The 15,641-nt window shown below is 34.3% G+C and overlaps 2 protein-coding genes and 1 pseudogene across 5 annotated transcripts; 2 read left to right on the top strand and 1 right to left on the bottom strand.

Moving 5' to 3' along the window:
* The first annotated feature begins 669 nt into the window (after window positions 1–669).
* On the top strand, window positions 670–4,602 carry LOC111903950 (glutamate receptor 1.2). 4 transcript variants are annotated; one of them, XM_023899725.3, is made up of 6 exons: window positions 670–1,085; window positions 1,630–1,877; window positions 1,974–3,202; window positions 3,272–3,575; window positions 3,685–4,052; window positions 4,136–4,602. In XM_023899725.3, exons 2-6 carry the CDS (start codon window positions 1,733–1,735, stop codon window positions 4,478–4,480), a joined length of 2,391 nt encoding a protein of 796 aa, XP_023755493.1. In that variant the 5' UTR covers window positions 670–1,085; window positions 1,630–1,732; the 3' UTR covers window positions 4,481–4,602. The 4 variants fall into 4 exon arrangements, with proteins under 4 accessions (XP_023755493.1, XP_023755492.1, XP_023755491.1 ...); XM_023899724.3 differs by having other exon boundaries at window positions 670–1,877; window positions 1,974–2,050; window positions 2,141–3,202; XM_042898146.2 differs by having other exon boundaries at window positions 676–769.
* Window positions 809–981, top strand: LOC111903972 (small nucleolar RNA U3; annotated as a pseudogene).
* A 4,888-nt stretch (window positions 4,603–9,490) lies between the features above and the next one.
* On the bottom strand, window positions 9,491–11,812 carry LOC111903923 (uncharacterized). The gene has a single exon (XM_023899689.1). The coding sequence runs from the start codon at window positions 11,810–11,812 to the stop codon at window positions 9,491–9,493; it is 2,322 nt and encodes a 773-aa protein (XP_023755457.1).
* Between the last annotated feature and the right edge of the window lie 3,829 nt (window positions 11,813–15,641).

Here is a 15,641-nt window from a genome sequence, read left to right as displayed (position 1 = left end):
TAGAATATTAGACAACTTTACAGAAGAATCAAAAATAAATTATTTTTAGAACAATATTAAAGTTTTATATTAAGTGAAACTTTTTGAACTATTTGAAAAAATAATTTGGTAAACTAATAAAGAATTAAAGATATATATTAAAAATAAATAATAAATTGTTGTTCGATTTTTTGGACTATTTGGTTCTTATTTTATAAAACAAAACCAATCCAAAATAATAATTCGGTTTTGTTGAAAATTAATCTAAAATTCCGAATATACGAACCAAATAGTTTAATCTAAATTGTCTAATTGGATAATTATCCAAATAGTGAACAGACTTAGATATCATAAACCTACTAAAATACCAACTGCTACAAGAATGTAACGTGAACAAGTTTATGGTAATATGTTTGATCTAAAAAATAACTAAATATTAACAAAATCTTAACTATGTTGTCTTTGTAAGTCATTAACCTAAAAATAAATTGAGGTTGGTAAAACGATTTTCTTAACTAAAATCATACTACAAACAAATAATGATACCTTTTTTAACTAGCAAAAACAAAATGCATTTATCGATGGTCTTAATTTAATTAGTAGGGGTAACCTCAACAAACGAACTGTCGTATAGAGGGTAAAAGGTAAGTAAATAAATAAATAAATAAAATTAGGGTGCCTCTAAATTTAATTACTTTATTTGAATCACCGAACTTCTAACTCAATTTTCTTACCATTTCGAGGACACCAGAATAAAAAGCTCTATCCCACATCGGCGCAAAGTGGCGAGGTAATCGACTATATATAATCTTGGGAGAGGAGAAAGAACACGACCTTATTTGAACAGGATCTGTTCTATAGATGATCGGTTGGTGAACCACGACCATGTAACCAGAGCGTGATTAACAGAATTTCTCATGGCCCCGGCCATGTCATCGGTAGATGATCGTTGCCTGCCCATCTGATGGGTCTTGGCATGGCTACATGGTTGTCTGACAGACAATTTAATCTTTTTTTTGTGCTAAGAGACGCATAGCCACTGTTCGATGAAATGCCTGAAAGAGATTATGTGTAGATACATATTTTTGGGATGATTTGTTTCCGGAGTATGTCTATTAAGATCTGTTGTGTATTGAGTTTTTAAAGTTGTGTGACTCCCTTTCTTAGTCCATTTCTCTTGCTGCAAAAAAGGTGTCTAAAAGTAATATTGTAATTGATGGGCTTCTATTAAGAAAATTTCTCCAGGCATTGAATGATGACAAAATTGATCATTATTTTTAGTAATCTAATTTTTAATTATATATAATATTATTTCAACCAGATATTGACCATCTAATTTGCAGGTTCGCATCATGATGCTGATAGGTCTGACCAAATTAGTTGACTTTTGATCCTATTCAATGTTCTAGACCAAAGAACACTGACCAGGGTTTTAACATAATCAATGTCAACATTTTCATGGCGGCGTAACTTAGAATTAAATGTCAACTAATGAGCTGTCATGAAATCCTATATACTCCTATTTGTTTATGTTCTTGTTTTGACAGGAGTCACTTTTCTTTCTTTATGATCACCTTCTAAAACTGTTACTGGGTCATCCTCCAAGAGCTGCAGGAAACTTAAAACTTATGTTGTAATGGCAAATTGCAGGTTATTTCCACTTCTGATACTGCTGTTGCTTAGCTTTCAAAGCCTTTTAACAGCACATGAAGATCCATCTTACAAGGACATACAGGTGGGAGTGATTCTTGACATGGAATCAGGGGCAGGGAAGGTCATTTATCATTGCATTACCATGGCTATCTCTGACTTTTACGCAGCCAATCCTGACTGCAAAACAAGAATAGTTTTTATGACCAGCGATACCAAAGGAGAACCACTACATGCCGTGTCTGCTGGTGCTGCTTTTTTCTTTTTACTCGGTTTTTGCTTAATTATCATAAACTTTGATTTTGAATACTAAATGCTAATATAGTGTGTTCATGGACATTCAGCTCTGGATCTTTTGGAGAACACTCAAGTGCAAGCGATAATAGGGCCAGAGTCAACAGCCCAAGCAAGATTCTTGGAGGTTTTGGGAGACAAAGCTAACATACCCATTCTTTCCTTGTCAACAACTCCCTTTTCAAATAGGAATCCTAATCTTCTTGGAATTGCACAGGATGAAACCAGTCAGTTCAAAGGCATTGCTGCCATGGTTGAATTGTTTAAAGCAAAGAATGTGATTGTTATCTGCGAGGACACTGCAAATGGGAGAGAAATGGCTACTTATATGGCTAGAGAGTTTCAAGAGAAAAACATACACGTTACGTATACTAGCCTAATTTCAACATCTGACAGCAACCAACAAGTCCGGGAAGAGCTTCATAAGCTTCAAACTATGCAAGACACGGTGTTTATAGTGCATACACCACCTTCTCTAGCATCCAATCTTTTCTCCATGGCAAAAGAGCTGGGAATGATGGGTGAAGGATACATGTGGATTGTAACAAGTAAGACTATGGACTTGTTGGGTTCCATGGATGCTGAAGCAATCGAATCAATGCAGGGGGCTGTGGGTTTCAGATCATATTTTCCATCATCAAAGGAGCTTCACAACTTTTTATTGAAATGGAGAAAGGAACATGATGCTTTGGACCCATTTATGGAGGTAGATTCCAATGGTATATGGGCATATGATGCAGTTTACGCACTAGCCATGGCTGTTGAGAGGGTACAAACTACATCACTTTTGGATGAGATGTTAAGATTCAAGTTCCATGGTTTAGGTGGTGAATTCAAGTTTATGAATGGGAGAAGCATCTCTAAACCCATGGAAGTTGTAAATGTGATTGGCAAGGGTGATCGGAGCATAGGGTTCTGGATGATGGATACTGGTGAGTTTGTGAAAGAAATTGAAAAACTGAATTCCTCTTCCAATCAAGGCCTGGAAAGTATCATGTGGCCGGGTGGGACCACAACCCTTAATCCAAAGCGCAGGATGCTACAAACAAATGGCAATAAGAAACTGAGAATTCTGTTTCCAGGGTCCAGCAGATTCCAGAATATAGCACAAATAAGTGTTGATCCAAGAACAAATCTATCGGTTGTGAGTGGGTTCTGTGGGGATGTCTTCAATGCAGCGTTTAACTCCTTAGACTATGGAGTTGGTGTTGAGGTTGTTCCATTCTCTTCTAAGGACGGAATTACTTACAATGATGTGATCCAAAAAATCTATCTTAAGGTATATATTTTGCACAGAACTGCATGAATCTGACTTTTAGCTAATGCATGAGATGTGGGGTTGTATCAGGAATTTGATGCTGCTATCGGTGATTTTACGATCACAGCAAATAGATCTCTCTATGTCGACTTCACATTGCCCTTCACTGATCTTGGAGTTGGCATAATATCCCGAAACGCCAAGGACAGCATGTGGATTTTCTTAGATCCTCTCAGCGCAAATCTTTGGATCACAACTGCTTTTTTCTTTATCTTTTTAGGGCTTGTGATTTGGTTTATCGAACATCGTACAAATGAAGAATTTCAAGGTTCAGCACCACAGCAACTGGGAACAACCCTCTGGTTTGCCTTTTCAACCCTCGTTTATGCTCACAGTAAGCTCTCCAGCTCTTTACACTCTAATCTCAATTTACTTAAAGATTTGATCTTTTTGAGCACCCGTAAAATCTATATCTTAGATCTGTTGGGAATTGAAAACTGCAGGGGAGAAGCTGCAAAGTAATCTATCAAGATTCGTGGTTACTGTTTGGGTGTTCATAGTGCTTGTGCTCACGTCAAGTTACACTGCAACTTTGAGTTCACTTTTAACTGTACAACAGATTGGAATGAAGGAGATGTCTATCGGCTTCCAGGGTCTTTCGCCTGTAGGAGTTGTGTATAATAAATTGAATGTTGTTGAGGCCTGGTCAGAGAAACTATATGCACCTGAGGATTATGCTAAAGCATTAACAACTGGAAGATTTGATGCCATTGTTGCTGAGATCCTTTACATGAAAACATTTCTTGCAATGTATTCGGGTGCTGATTTCTCCTTGATTGCAACAGCACCCACCACCAATGGCTTCGGCTTTGTAAGTGTTCTCTAATCCTTTAAGCTTTAATTTTCCATACCTTTGATTCCGTTTCCATATCTCATTTACCTCTATGTTTGCAGGCGTTCCAGAAAGGTTCACCTTTGGCCAGAGAGATGTCGACTCAGATAGCCAAAATGTGTGAAGATGGGACACTGAAAGCATTAGAGGATAAATGGTTGAAACGTGAATCTGCATTGATCTCAAAGGATTTTTCTTCCCCTACACCGAAGCTCTTGAATCTTTATGGGCTTCGGGGTCTCTTTCTTATCAGTGGTGTGTCGATGGTATCAGCCCTTTTGGTGTCCATTATTTGTCTTGTTCGTGAAAAATGGCGTATGAAAGATAAGATGAAGATATGGAGGTGCGTCTTACATAGATCTTCAGAAATACATGCACACGAAAGTGATGTGGAATCAACAGTGTGACTTTTCTGTAATGATAAATACGAATAACTTTACCTAACATCTTGTTTCTATGTAAGAATCAAAATTTGTGTCAAATGTATATATAGTTCTGATTTGTATATTTGAACTTGGATTGTTACTTATTTTCTTTGGAAAACGGATATCATTGCTCCATTATTTACAAAGATAGAAAGGACATAAAGGACCTGATTAAACTCATAGCACAAGTTAGGTGACACTGTTTTGACCTACATTACTAGTAACAATGTAGGATGCAACTGAGTCAGCTATATATTGAGGTCTGTTTGACAAAAAAAAAAAAAAAAAAACTGCAATTTTTGTTCCATTGACCCTCGTAGTATCCATAATGCATGGTTGAATGGGCCGCTTGCATGAGCTGGTATGCCTCTTGGCATACAATGAATTAAATCCAACCATAGTAGGATGTCAAATTGGCATACAACGGATTTGAAGTTGAATGATCATTAAATTGTTGAATTAAAAATGATTAACAAAATAATTATATGTATTTGTAAAAATATGTTTAATTGAACTTTGTAAAGTTCAATGTATTATAGGGAGTTAAATGGCAAAGTTGTACGAAAGTGGAATACTGACGTGGTAACCCATTCAATTTTATACAAATGAATACATTACAGATGCCCTTCACTTTGATAACAATGCACTAAGACATGTGGTGGACTTGGTAGAATGACTAGAAAAAGAAAACACGAGTGTCGTATCCTAGGTACAAAGCAACCACACATGCATATTTGTTTAAAGACTTAATGCAGTTGTTTAAGAGGCTTGTCCTATAACTCTCAGTTGGCTAGGGCCTCTATATTGGTGAACGGCTCCCTGAATAAGGAGCTCAAGATTGAGGGTGAGTTAACGTGAGTTAAGACAATGTGATCCGCTTTCTCTCTTTTTCTTTATCATTACTATAGAAGGACTTCACTTAGCTCTTCAAGAGGCTTGTTCGAAAAATGTGGGTTAAGATTGGAGATAATGAGTTGGAGATTTCCCACTTTTTCTATATCGATGAGGCCATGCTTATTTGTGACCGGACACCTGAAAAAACGCAGAGGTATGGTTTATATACTAAATATATTTTTATCAGTGGTAAGTCATGTATGTTTAAGAATGAGTTTTTAATGTTTGGAATATTAATTAAGGAGTGGTAAAAATAACAAAGTATTCTTCAATTAGGCTTAAAGTGAGACAAAAAAGTGGAAGCCACATAATGGTATGATGAAGAATAAGACAAGTGATGTAAGACTTAAGTAACTTACTTAAAAATATGAAAAGTCCATCAGAAGTTTTGAAGTCCCAAAAGATGGAACAATAATGGTTTTATTTAAGAATCTTGAAAAGTGAAGCAAACGGGACAAAAATATGAGAGAGGATACAAAATATGTTATAGACACTATATTATGGTGGAATTTGTATTTGAGCATGTTATAACATGTATTATCAACAACATGATATAAAAGTATTTACACATAAACATTAATATGATGAAATAGCATGTAGATTGCTATTTAATACAAAAGGGGGACGAAAACTAGAAATCGGTGAAAGACTCTTCAAAACAAGGATTAATATATTATAATTAGTTGTAAACATCGTACCAACACTTTATATGGTGTACAAGAGCTTGGATACACAAGTATAGTGATCGGTCTATTTTGTGAATGTTTTAAATAATATTAAATATGTTGAATGGATGTATGATTGTCCAAAAATGACACTACTTTGATATATTTCTGATTATTATGTGTTGGTAATCATATGTGCTTAAAAGTTGGTGGAACATGCGAATAAAATGGACAAATTAGAGTTGAAAATGACCAACATTGGAGTGGCACACTAAGACTCCAGAACTGCATCTTTGACTCCATGGCGTTGAAATTGGCATTGGAGTTGGCGTCCAAGACGCCATCTTCGACTGCGTCGCAAATTATGTCCCAAAAATAAGATTTCTAGCACCTATTTAAAGGGGATGCAACCCTAATCGAAGGAGGACTTCTCCCATGTGATTGACCTCAATTTTGGAGGCTTCCAAACACATTCAAACCTTCTCCAAACACGTATTTGATCATTCCAATCCGAATCTAAGGCTAGAAATTATCAACTTCATCATCATTCAATGTTTGAAGATTGTTCAACCGATGGATCTACATCAACTCTATAAAATTCCAAATTTGCTTTCTTCTTCCCCAAGATTTCATTGTTCTATGATATATTGATCACCAAACATCATTAATTTTATGAGTTTTAGTTTGTTTATGGATTTTATATTACCTTTTATGGTTTTTATTCAAGTTGTGTGTTTTATGAACTTTATGGTAGGCTAAACCACCTAGGTTACTTCCAGGAACGTTGTAGGATGTTAGGATGAACACAATTTGATTATTACTTTATTCCGGTCAATTTCAGTTATCGCATTGTTCTTTCGATTATGATTATTATTTACAATAATTAGAGATGGGTCTTATCATTGTATGATATTGCAACTAAGATAGTATATCATCAATTCACCAATCGTGTTGAGTTCATATAGTTTAGGAACTAATACAATTGGTTGAATCAACATAATCTATTCCAAACTTGTAGTATTATACACTTATCATTGTAATAGGCAATCGTAAGACACATTATCAACAAACCACTAGTTGTCCTGATCCAATTAGACATAGTGAGCAAGACAATTAGTTGGATCAAGATATTGTGTGCCCAAAATTATTTGTTGCATGTGAATCAACCTTAATTATGTCTAGGTAATTAAATTGAAATTTAAAGGAAGAAAAACGTGTAAGTCCAACCATCCGAACAACTGAACTAGAAGTACCTTGCTTTTCTCATTGATTGTAGTTTGCTTTAGTATTTCTTGAAAAGCCAAGTTTTTAGCTTTTTGATCAATTTTTAGCTTAAATCTATTTGTGACAATTATAGTATTAGTTTTTCCATTGATTATTTTAACACGGGGTTTGACCACAAACTCCCCGTGGATTCGACCCTTATTTACCCTAGATATTTAGTATATGTGAGGTCTATTTTTTATTAAGACAATGATCTCAATCTGTACATTCTTTATACATAGCATATTGATGTATATATAAAAATGGTTGGTTGATCAATAAGAATGAAGGAATTTACAGTCTATAGTTTTAGAAGGGATGATGACTTATGTATTTTTCATTTTGTACATATTTAGTCACTAAGCCTTTTTATCCACATGTGACCATTTAACTTGTTTTTTTGTCCACGTTTAGTCATTATAACCGGCTACTCCAGGTTAAAGCCGAAAAATGACTTAAAATGATAATATAATTTTCAGTTTGTACATATTTAGTCCTTACGATCGGTTTCTTCAGATTTGGATCATGACATCCTACGTAAGATAATTATTAATAAGGTTTTCTCATACATGACTCTTCCTTTACTTATATCAGTAAACTAATTCATGAATCGGTCAAATAATGTTGGTACCCTAGTTTTTTCCAAGTAGAAGATGTCTTCGGTTTCGGTTCCATCTATCTCTATAGCAAACAACGAGATTCTTTTTCTTGGAAATGAAAATTCGAGTTGGGAGGAAGCAATCACAATGAATCTCATTGTTTGCTATGGAGATAGATGAAACTTTTGTCATGGTGTTCTCCTGTCTTGGAATTGCAAATTGTTTTAGCATTTTCCTTAATTCTTTCGTCTTGGAAGTGCAAATTCGAGTTGGGAGGAAACAATCACAAAGAATCTCGTTGTTTGCTATGGAGATAGATGAAACCGAAGCCAAAGACATCTTCTGCTTGGAGAAAACTAAGACACCAACATTATTTGACTGATTTTAGAACTAGGTTACTGATATAAGTGAGGAACGAGTCATGTATGAGAACACAACACTAATGATTGTTCCATGTAGGATGCCATGAGCAAAATCTGAAAAATTTGGTCATAAAGACTAAATATGTATAAAAACATTAAGAACTAAATGGGTACAAACTCAAAATTATATTATCCTTTTAAGTATAACCGGATGTGACAAAAAACAAGTTAAATGGTCAAATGTGGACAAAAAAAATCTCAGTTACTAAATGCGTAGAAAATGAAAAATAAATTACCCTATTAAGTCATTATCCGGTTTTATAATTATACCAAAATTTTAACTCAAACCAACATCAAAAAATAAATATATATATATATATATATATATATATATATATATATATATATATATATATATATATATATATATATATATATATATATATATATATATATATACACTTGAATATTAGGCCAATATAGATGTTTTATTACTAAAAAATAGACTCAATGATTGTCCCAATTAAACATTTATCTAACATTTTACAATATTTTTTTCTATTTGTTAAAATCATATAATGGTAGGTGTCAGCTTTTGCAACATGTGATGAAAGACTTGTTTTATATTCATGTTTTTCACGAGCCTGCTATTTTTTGTCCGTTCTTTATGACCCAATGTTTGATGTTTTCCCATTTATTGAGCTTCTCTAGGAAGTCTAATTTTACTTGTTAGTGCGCATAAAAGATTCGCATCTTATCTTTTTCTAATGTAAAAGTATAATTTAGTGCTATGTCATACCTAATTTTCGTATATAACAGTAGTCATGCACATTATCATGTATACAGGTGGCCCGTAAGGACTAAAGGGGTGTTTGGGATTCGTTACTTGAAACAACTTATGTTTTTTTATTAGAATTGCTTATATGCTTATATGCTTTATTAAAATGGAGTTTAGAAAGAATAAAAAAATGGATTAAATCATTAATGCACAGTACAAAGTACAAACACACAATAAGTTGATAATTTGTTTTTTGGTATTTGGTAAATTCTATTCCAAAAAAAAATAAAAAATAAAAAATAAAAAATAAATAAAAAAAAAACCAAGGGTAAAAGAGTAAATTGGTAAATTAAAGAAAAAAGGGAAAACTACACCCTGGTTAGGACAAAACTTCATGAACTTCCTGGCTACTTGAAGAACATAAATGATTTCTAAGGGAAGGGAGGCGTAAAATAAGCACACCACTTTTCAATATATGCCAATTCATCTAGATTCAAGCTTGGAAGTTGGCGATCTTTAAGGGTGTTGATTATTTGCATAGTCTCACCAAGAAGTTGAGCTGCAACATGGACACTCGTCTCCCTTTTCTCAATGGTACTTGCATGGCATTTCACAGCTATGACTTGGGGTAAGTTGATGAGACACGCAGCCAATATGTCAGCAATCATTGATAATAATTGTGCAAATAGTTCCTCTTGGGTAACGAGGTCAACGTCATCATTGTAGGAAAGCATGGTTGTTTCAATGATACGATACATTGAATTGGCAGAAATAAACCTGCATATAGACTTATCATTATTATTGCGGCTTCCAATATCAATTGTTTCCAAGTCAGTGACAATGTTCTTGGCTGTGTCTCTCAACCATCGAAGAATCTGACCTACTGTATTTGCTTGAGGTTCAGGTTTTGTTAGCTTGTTTCCTAACCATTTGTGGTAGACTTCAACTTCTAGCCATAAAGTTTTAGCTGCTTTTTGAATGGTTACATGGTCATTGGTAGTGTTAAGGGTTTCTTCCACAAGTGTGACATACACGAGACCTTCACTCACACTGCTCAACAAGCAATCAACAATGTTGTTTTGGATGTTTGGGAGAGAAATGGCGATGGTTGTCAAAGATACCAATGTTAAGCTCCAGGAAGTGAGATATTCTTTTGATAGTAGAGGTGGAACAAGATGGCTGTCAAACTTTTCAACCCCTTCAAAACCTCTAGATTCCTTTAAAAGGTTCATAAGATTGTTGGGTTGTTGTTTTTCAGCTTTTTGGATCAATCGGTTCACAGATTTTAAAATGCCTTTCAATGTTCTCTCAGGAAACTCCATGTCGTCTTGAAGTTGCAAAACACACCGGCTGAGATCTTTATCTTTATCTAGTTGCTCGGGATTTTTTACCAACACAATACTTGGGGCGCTAAAAAACATGGCTTTTAACCACTTCCAACAACGGAAACAAGACAAGACACATATCACAAAGAGAAGTGGAATCACTGCTATCATTTTGCATGTTACCACAACTGTCTTTTGAAATCCTATACAGACGTTGAGAATCAGGATTTTCACATTCTCAATGACAATCTTGCATTTGCGGCTGCCCCATGGGAATGGTATGCTATTTTGTTTCCAATCAGATAACTTCTCAGTCCAGTAGGTCTCTACTGTAGAGACCTTGATATGGTTCCAAATCCATTTTACAGAGAGCTTAAAGCTTAAAACCGCAAAGCATCTACAAAGTGGAGCAATCGTACCAAGTATGGTTCCCATAAACTGTATTACAAGAATAACTAACATTGACCACTTATAATCCGACTGAAAGTCCTTTAAAGATCCAGTAACTGAAATCATAATAAGAATGTGTAGGACAGTAGTAAATGCACATATTACCCCAGAAGCAGAGGTTGTAGCAGAGCAAACCGTCATGAATTGGGGACTTCCGGTTCCTGCCATGACCCAGTAATTGCTCACATGCTGTGTTAGTTTCTCAACAGTTAGTAATCTTCCTGGTTGTTGCAGCAGCTCTTGATCCTTTAAAATTGTTTCATGAGCCGATTGGTATTTCGATTCTAAAATCTGTTTGGACTTGAGAATTGCGAGAGAGGAACATGCATATATTATCAGCAACATGAGCAACACACTCACATAAATGGCTGGTATGAAGCGGTGAGCTGTTAAATATACCCCTGCGGGAAAAATTCCTGAAAGAACCTGACCAAAGGCTTCAGCAGCCTCATCTCCATGAAAGGAGAGGAGTCCTGTGGTTATTTGAATGCAAACATTCACAACGAAGGTGATTACGAGAATACCTACAGCTATGATGTTAGAGACGAGTTCTTTTTTGTCCATGGTTGCTAGAGAAGGTAATAAATTGGCCATAATGGTGCACATAAAGCCCATGCTTCCAAGCTTTGCAGCCTGGTCAACGTAGCCTGGCATTTGATTATTTAGATCCACGGGTAGCTTCATTGCAACAGCTATGACAGTTAGAGAAGCAGCATTCATAGTGAAACATTTACATGGAAACCATAGTTGTCTGTTCTTCAAACCATGTAATAAATCAGCCACCATTGCAAGGATGCAAAACAGAGATGCTAAGGCGATATAGACCCCAATCCATGGCATAGGTTCACTGAACCTGTTTTGCTGATATGACTGGAATACTAAGAGACCCAAGGAAGATAGGTATTCTTCTGTAATGTTTTTGCAAGACCCCACTTGTTGCATAAATTGGTGATATTCGTACGCTAATTTTGGATCCATAATTATGTTCCACCAAACGTCAAAGGGGTGTGGTGTAATTAAAGTCTAAAGAGATGCAATAAAAAGACTTGAAACTAAACAGGGGTGGACCTGGAAATTTTCCAAATGGCGGTAGCCTTTGCAGGGGCGATCCGGCGGAGCACGATGGTGCCACGGTCCTGTAATTCTTTCCGTTTTTTCGTTTTTTTCTTTTTGCTGATCTGCCTGTCGCTCTCTTTCCCGTGTCTTGTTTTTAGTTCTCATTTTCAGTCTTTTGAAACAACACCAACCAACCAACCCTTCGACCCTTTTTCGTTGTTTTTCAAAAAACCTTTAAGAATTGAGAACGAGTATTATGTGGGGCAGCCTTTGAAATTCTTTTGAAAAGGGTTGTGACGTGTGCCGTGCCGACAACTAGGTCGGTGTGGAGCCGCCCCTGGGTTGTGATGTGGGGCAGCCTTTGAAATTCTTTTAACAACAAGAAGTTACGTCAAAATATAAAATGTAAAAATAATTTCAGATTATTGATCATAATTGATCTTGTGACTATGATTAATTGAGTAATTATATAGTAAAAAAAAAGGAAAAACGTAGTAATACTAGTAGATTAAGGTTAACCGATTCCTGTTATTATAATCCAAATTAATTAATAGGTGAATTAAGAAAAAGAAAACCCACGATCTAAAGAATATATGTTGTAGTTGATTACTAACAATTGTTGAAATACGACTTCTTTTCACATCTCATTTTCTCCATAGTCCATACCATCTTATCTACCATACTTCCGCTACATCCAAGTTTCCAAGTGATCACAAAATTAACACTTTTCGATACTGTATGTTTTCCGGTTATTTGATTACCCAATAAGAATTAATAATGATTGTATCAAATTGATGGGTTGTTTTTTCTTTAACAAAATTCACCAACTAAAGGTACTCACCATGTTAGGTAGTTTACATTTCTCTGTATGATAAACATATATTGGTTTAATTATCCATATTAATTTTAATATTATTTCGTAAACAATTAGTTTCTAAAGATAATATGATTTACAGTTTTATTTTTATTTTCAGTCATGAAGTTATCTTTTTGAATTTATGATCTACCTTTACAGAGGGTTTTTAAGTCGTAATTATTAATCTTCTCTAACAAAATAAAGGTTTTTTTTTGTCATTTGTCACACTCTCATTTATTTTGCCACATGTCATTTTGTGGTTATTTTGAATTAATTTTTATTCCATATGTAATTTTGTGGTTTTCCTATTTTATTAAATTCCATATGATATTTAAATTTAATAATAAATGCATATTAATTTCATTAAGTGACTTTCCTTGTAATTTCAAATTTTTAAAATAAAATCTCATTAATTTGCTTTGATTATTTTATCTAAATGATTTGTTTAAATTTAAAAGAGAAAAAACACTTTAATTTTAGTAATTCAATATGTTTCTTATTTTTCTTATAAATTCAAATTTCTCAAATATTTATATATATTTAATTGTTTTAAATAACTCATGTAATACATAGGGCTCACACCTAGTTTTCATAATAAAACTCCACTCAGAATTTTGGTGGAGAACAATGGGAAAACGTTGAACCACATCATCCCAAGATTAGAATTTCAAGAATATGACAATTATATGAGATTTAAAGAGTATGACAATTATATGTGAGATTCTTGGATAGTTATGATTATTTCCTCGCACATTCTAACATATTAAATGGTACATTCTTGGATAATGACTCATAGTTGATGTTAGACACAGGGCGGCCTTAGAGCACGGGTAAGCTGGACGATCGCCCCGGGCCTCACAAAAATCGGGGGCCCCTACGAGTTACGGTTACTAGTATATATATATATATATATATATATATATATATATATATATATATATATATATATATATATATATATATATAGTTTTGGATAATATAAATTATAATCGGAAGAAATTATACAAAGTCATTGGCAGTTGAGATGGTTATGTGCATATATTTGTATAGTGGAGGCCCTATGTTTGATTCCTGGCGTTTTGTCTTGTTTTTTTACTTCACTTATTTATTATTTTTTTTTCTTTTTGGTGTGCCTTCACTGATGACACTTCGTTTTTCAAGAAGCCATCATAAATGTCTAATGAAGTCCCCTCGTTATACATGACTTCACAACAGTTTCAAGAAGCGAATTCATCATGACATCTTACTTGTTTCATAAATATGTAAAAAAAACATCGAAAACCTGCCATCTTGTTTCTCCATTCTTTTGTTTCTTTTTGTGCAGTTTTTTTAGTACATACATATCCATTATTGCTTAATCCGAGTTTTAGTTTTTTATTGATAAATTAATCTACAAATACTTAATTCTGATTTAGATTGGTTTCTGATTCCTACTTACCTGCATAGATGGTCTTCGGTTATTCTTACAAATCTTGTTCAGTTTATGAAAATCCTTAGGAATTGTTTTGGCTTATGACTCAAATTCATTGGTGTTGCTGCAACATCTTAATGCCTCATACAAAGCTCCTTCCTATAAACCAGTAAATCATATTTTGGTGGTTTTTTATTTTTGTTTTGGGTCTGGACCATTTTGGCCTTGGGGATTATTTTGTCATGTTGTGTGTTACCTGGAGCTATTGTGTATAGAGTTTAAACAATCGTGGATCTCTAATTGCATTTACAATGTTAATTCAAAAAGGTTGATGTATTTTACCTACCGGTTACCATTTTACCCCTGATTCTATTTAGAGGCGTTCTAGGCCTAATATGCTGTTGTTGATGTGCTGAAAATGTTAAGTTACCTACAAAAATTTCATTTCGTAATGTTCATGTTGCTGGCCTAATTCTTTTTGGTTGGTGTCTTTACCATTTTGCCCTTGGGGGTAGTTTTTTTATAATACTCTTTGGTGTTATAAGAGTTGGTTCACTTGACTGAATGGTTTTTTGAACTTAAGATATGTAATGCCTTTCAACTAAATCGGAAAAAAATAGCTAAAATTTGTTGTAATTAACTCACTTATCGTTTGTGTTTTTTTAAATGTTTGTTCTTGATGTGTTTACAAGAATCATTTTATTTAAGTCCAACATCTTTATATACAAATATTTTTAATTTTCTGTTTTTTGTATTAATTTTTTTAGTTAATATTTTTTTGAGATACCTTTGTTTTCCATATCTTTTTATATTTAAAGGGCCTTATTTTTTATTTTGCCCGGGCTTCATATTGGCTTAGACCGGCCCTGGTTAGACATATTCTATCGCTTCGGGAGCTCGATGCTTTCACTGGGAACGTTAATCACAATATGGATTCTAGAAGTAGTAGTAGACGTATTCTCCCTCTGTATAATTGTCTCCTAGGTGCGATGAAGGTTCTGTTGTTAAATGGTGAACGTGGGCAATTTAGAGATGCAAAGCAAGTGTTCGATGAAATGCCTGAAGGAGATTATTTATGTTTCTTCTTCTAAGGGCATGTTATGATTGAAGCCAAGAGGGCTTAAACGTGTTTGTACATAGGATATTGTTTGTTGGGCTCTTATGATTGATGTTTTGTCAAGAATTACCTTTCCGAAGAGAGTCAAATATGCCTTCTATGGAGTGATAGCCATAGCTGATGACTGATTGAAAACTGAAAAGGTCAAGTTTTCTCCCTTTTCACCTTTGTCACTTTTATGCGCCATAATTGATAGTATAATATTGTTTCTATTTGGTGCAATCAAAAGATTGCTTCTCTGCTGGCCTTATAAAAGAAGACCACTAGAAGTTCTTCTTGAATGAGCATATTTGCAAGCCGTACCATGATGCATGTACTTATTGAAGCATCCATGTCGGGTCCATATTTTGATTTAATTATACATTTT

The sequence above is a fragment of the Lactuca sativa genome, chromosome 9, assembly GCF_002870075.4.
Source record: "Lactuca sativa cultivar Salinas chromosome 9, Lsat_Salinas_v11, whole genome shotgun sequence".
Taxonomy (NCBI): domain Eukaryota; kingdom Viridiplantae; phylum Streptophyta; class Magnoliopsida; order Asterales; family Asteraceae; genus Lactuca; species Lactuca sativa.
The sequence above is the reverse complement of the archived record's forward strand: the minus strand, read 5'-3'. Positions and strand labels throughout refer to the sequence as shown.

Coding starts and splice junctions, on each gene's coding strand:
- LOC111903950 (XM_023899723.3), top strand. CDS start 1,616: ATGGCAAATTGCAGGTTATTTCCACTTCTGATACTGCTGTTGCTTAGC. Junction 1,878..1,973: donor ACTACATGCCGTGTCTGCTG/GTGCTGCTTTTT, acceptor ATGGACATTCAG/CTCTGGATCTTTTGGAGAAC. Junction 4,053..4,135: donor CCACCAATGGCTTCGGCTTT/GTAAGTGTTCTC, acceptor CTATGTTTGCAG/GCGTTCCAGAAAGGTTCACC.
- LOC111903923 (XM_023899689.1), bottom strand. CDS start 11,812: ATGGATCCAAAATTAGCGTACGAATATCACCAATTTATGCAACAAGTG.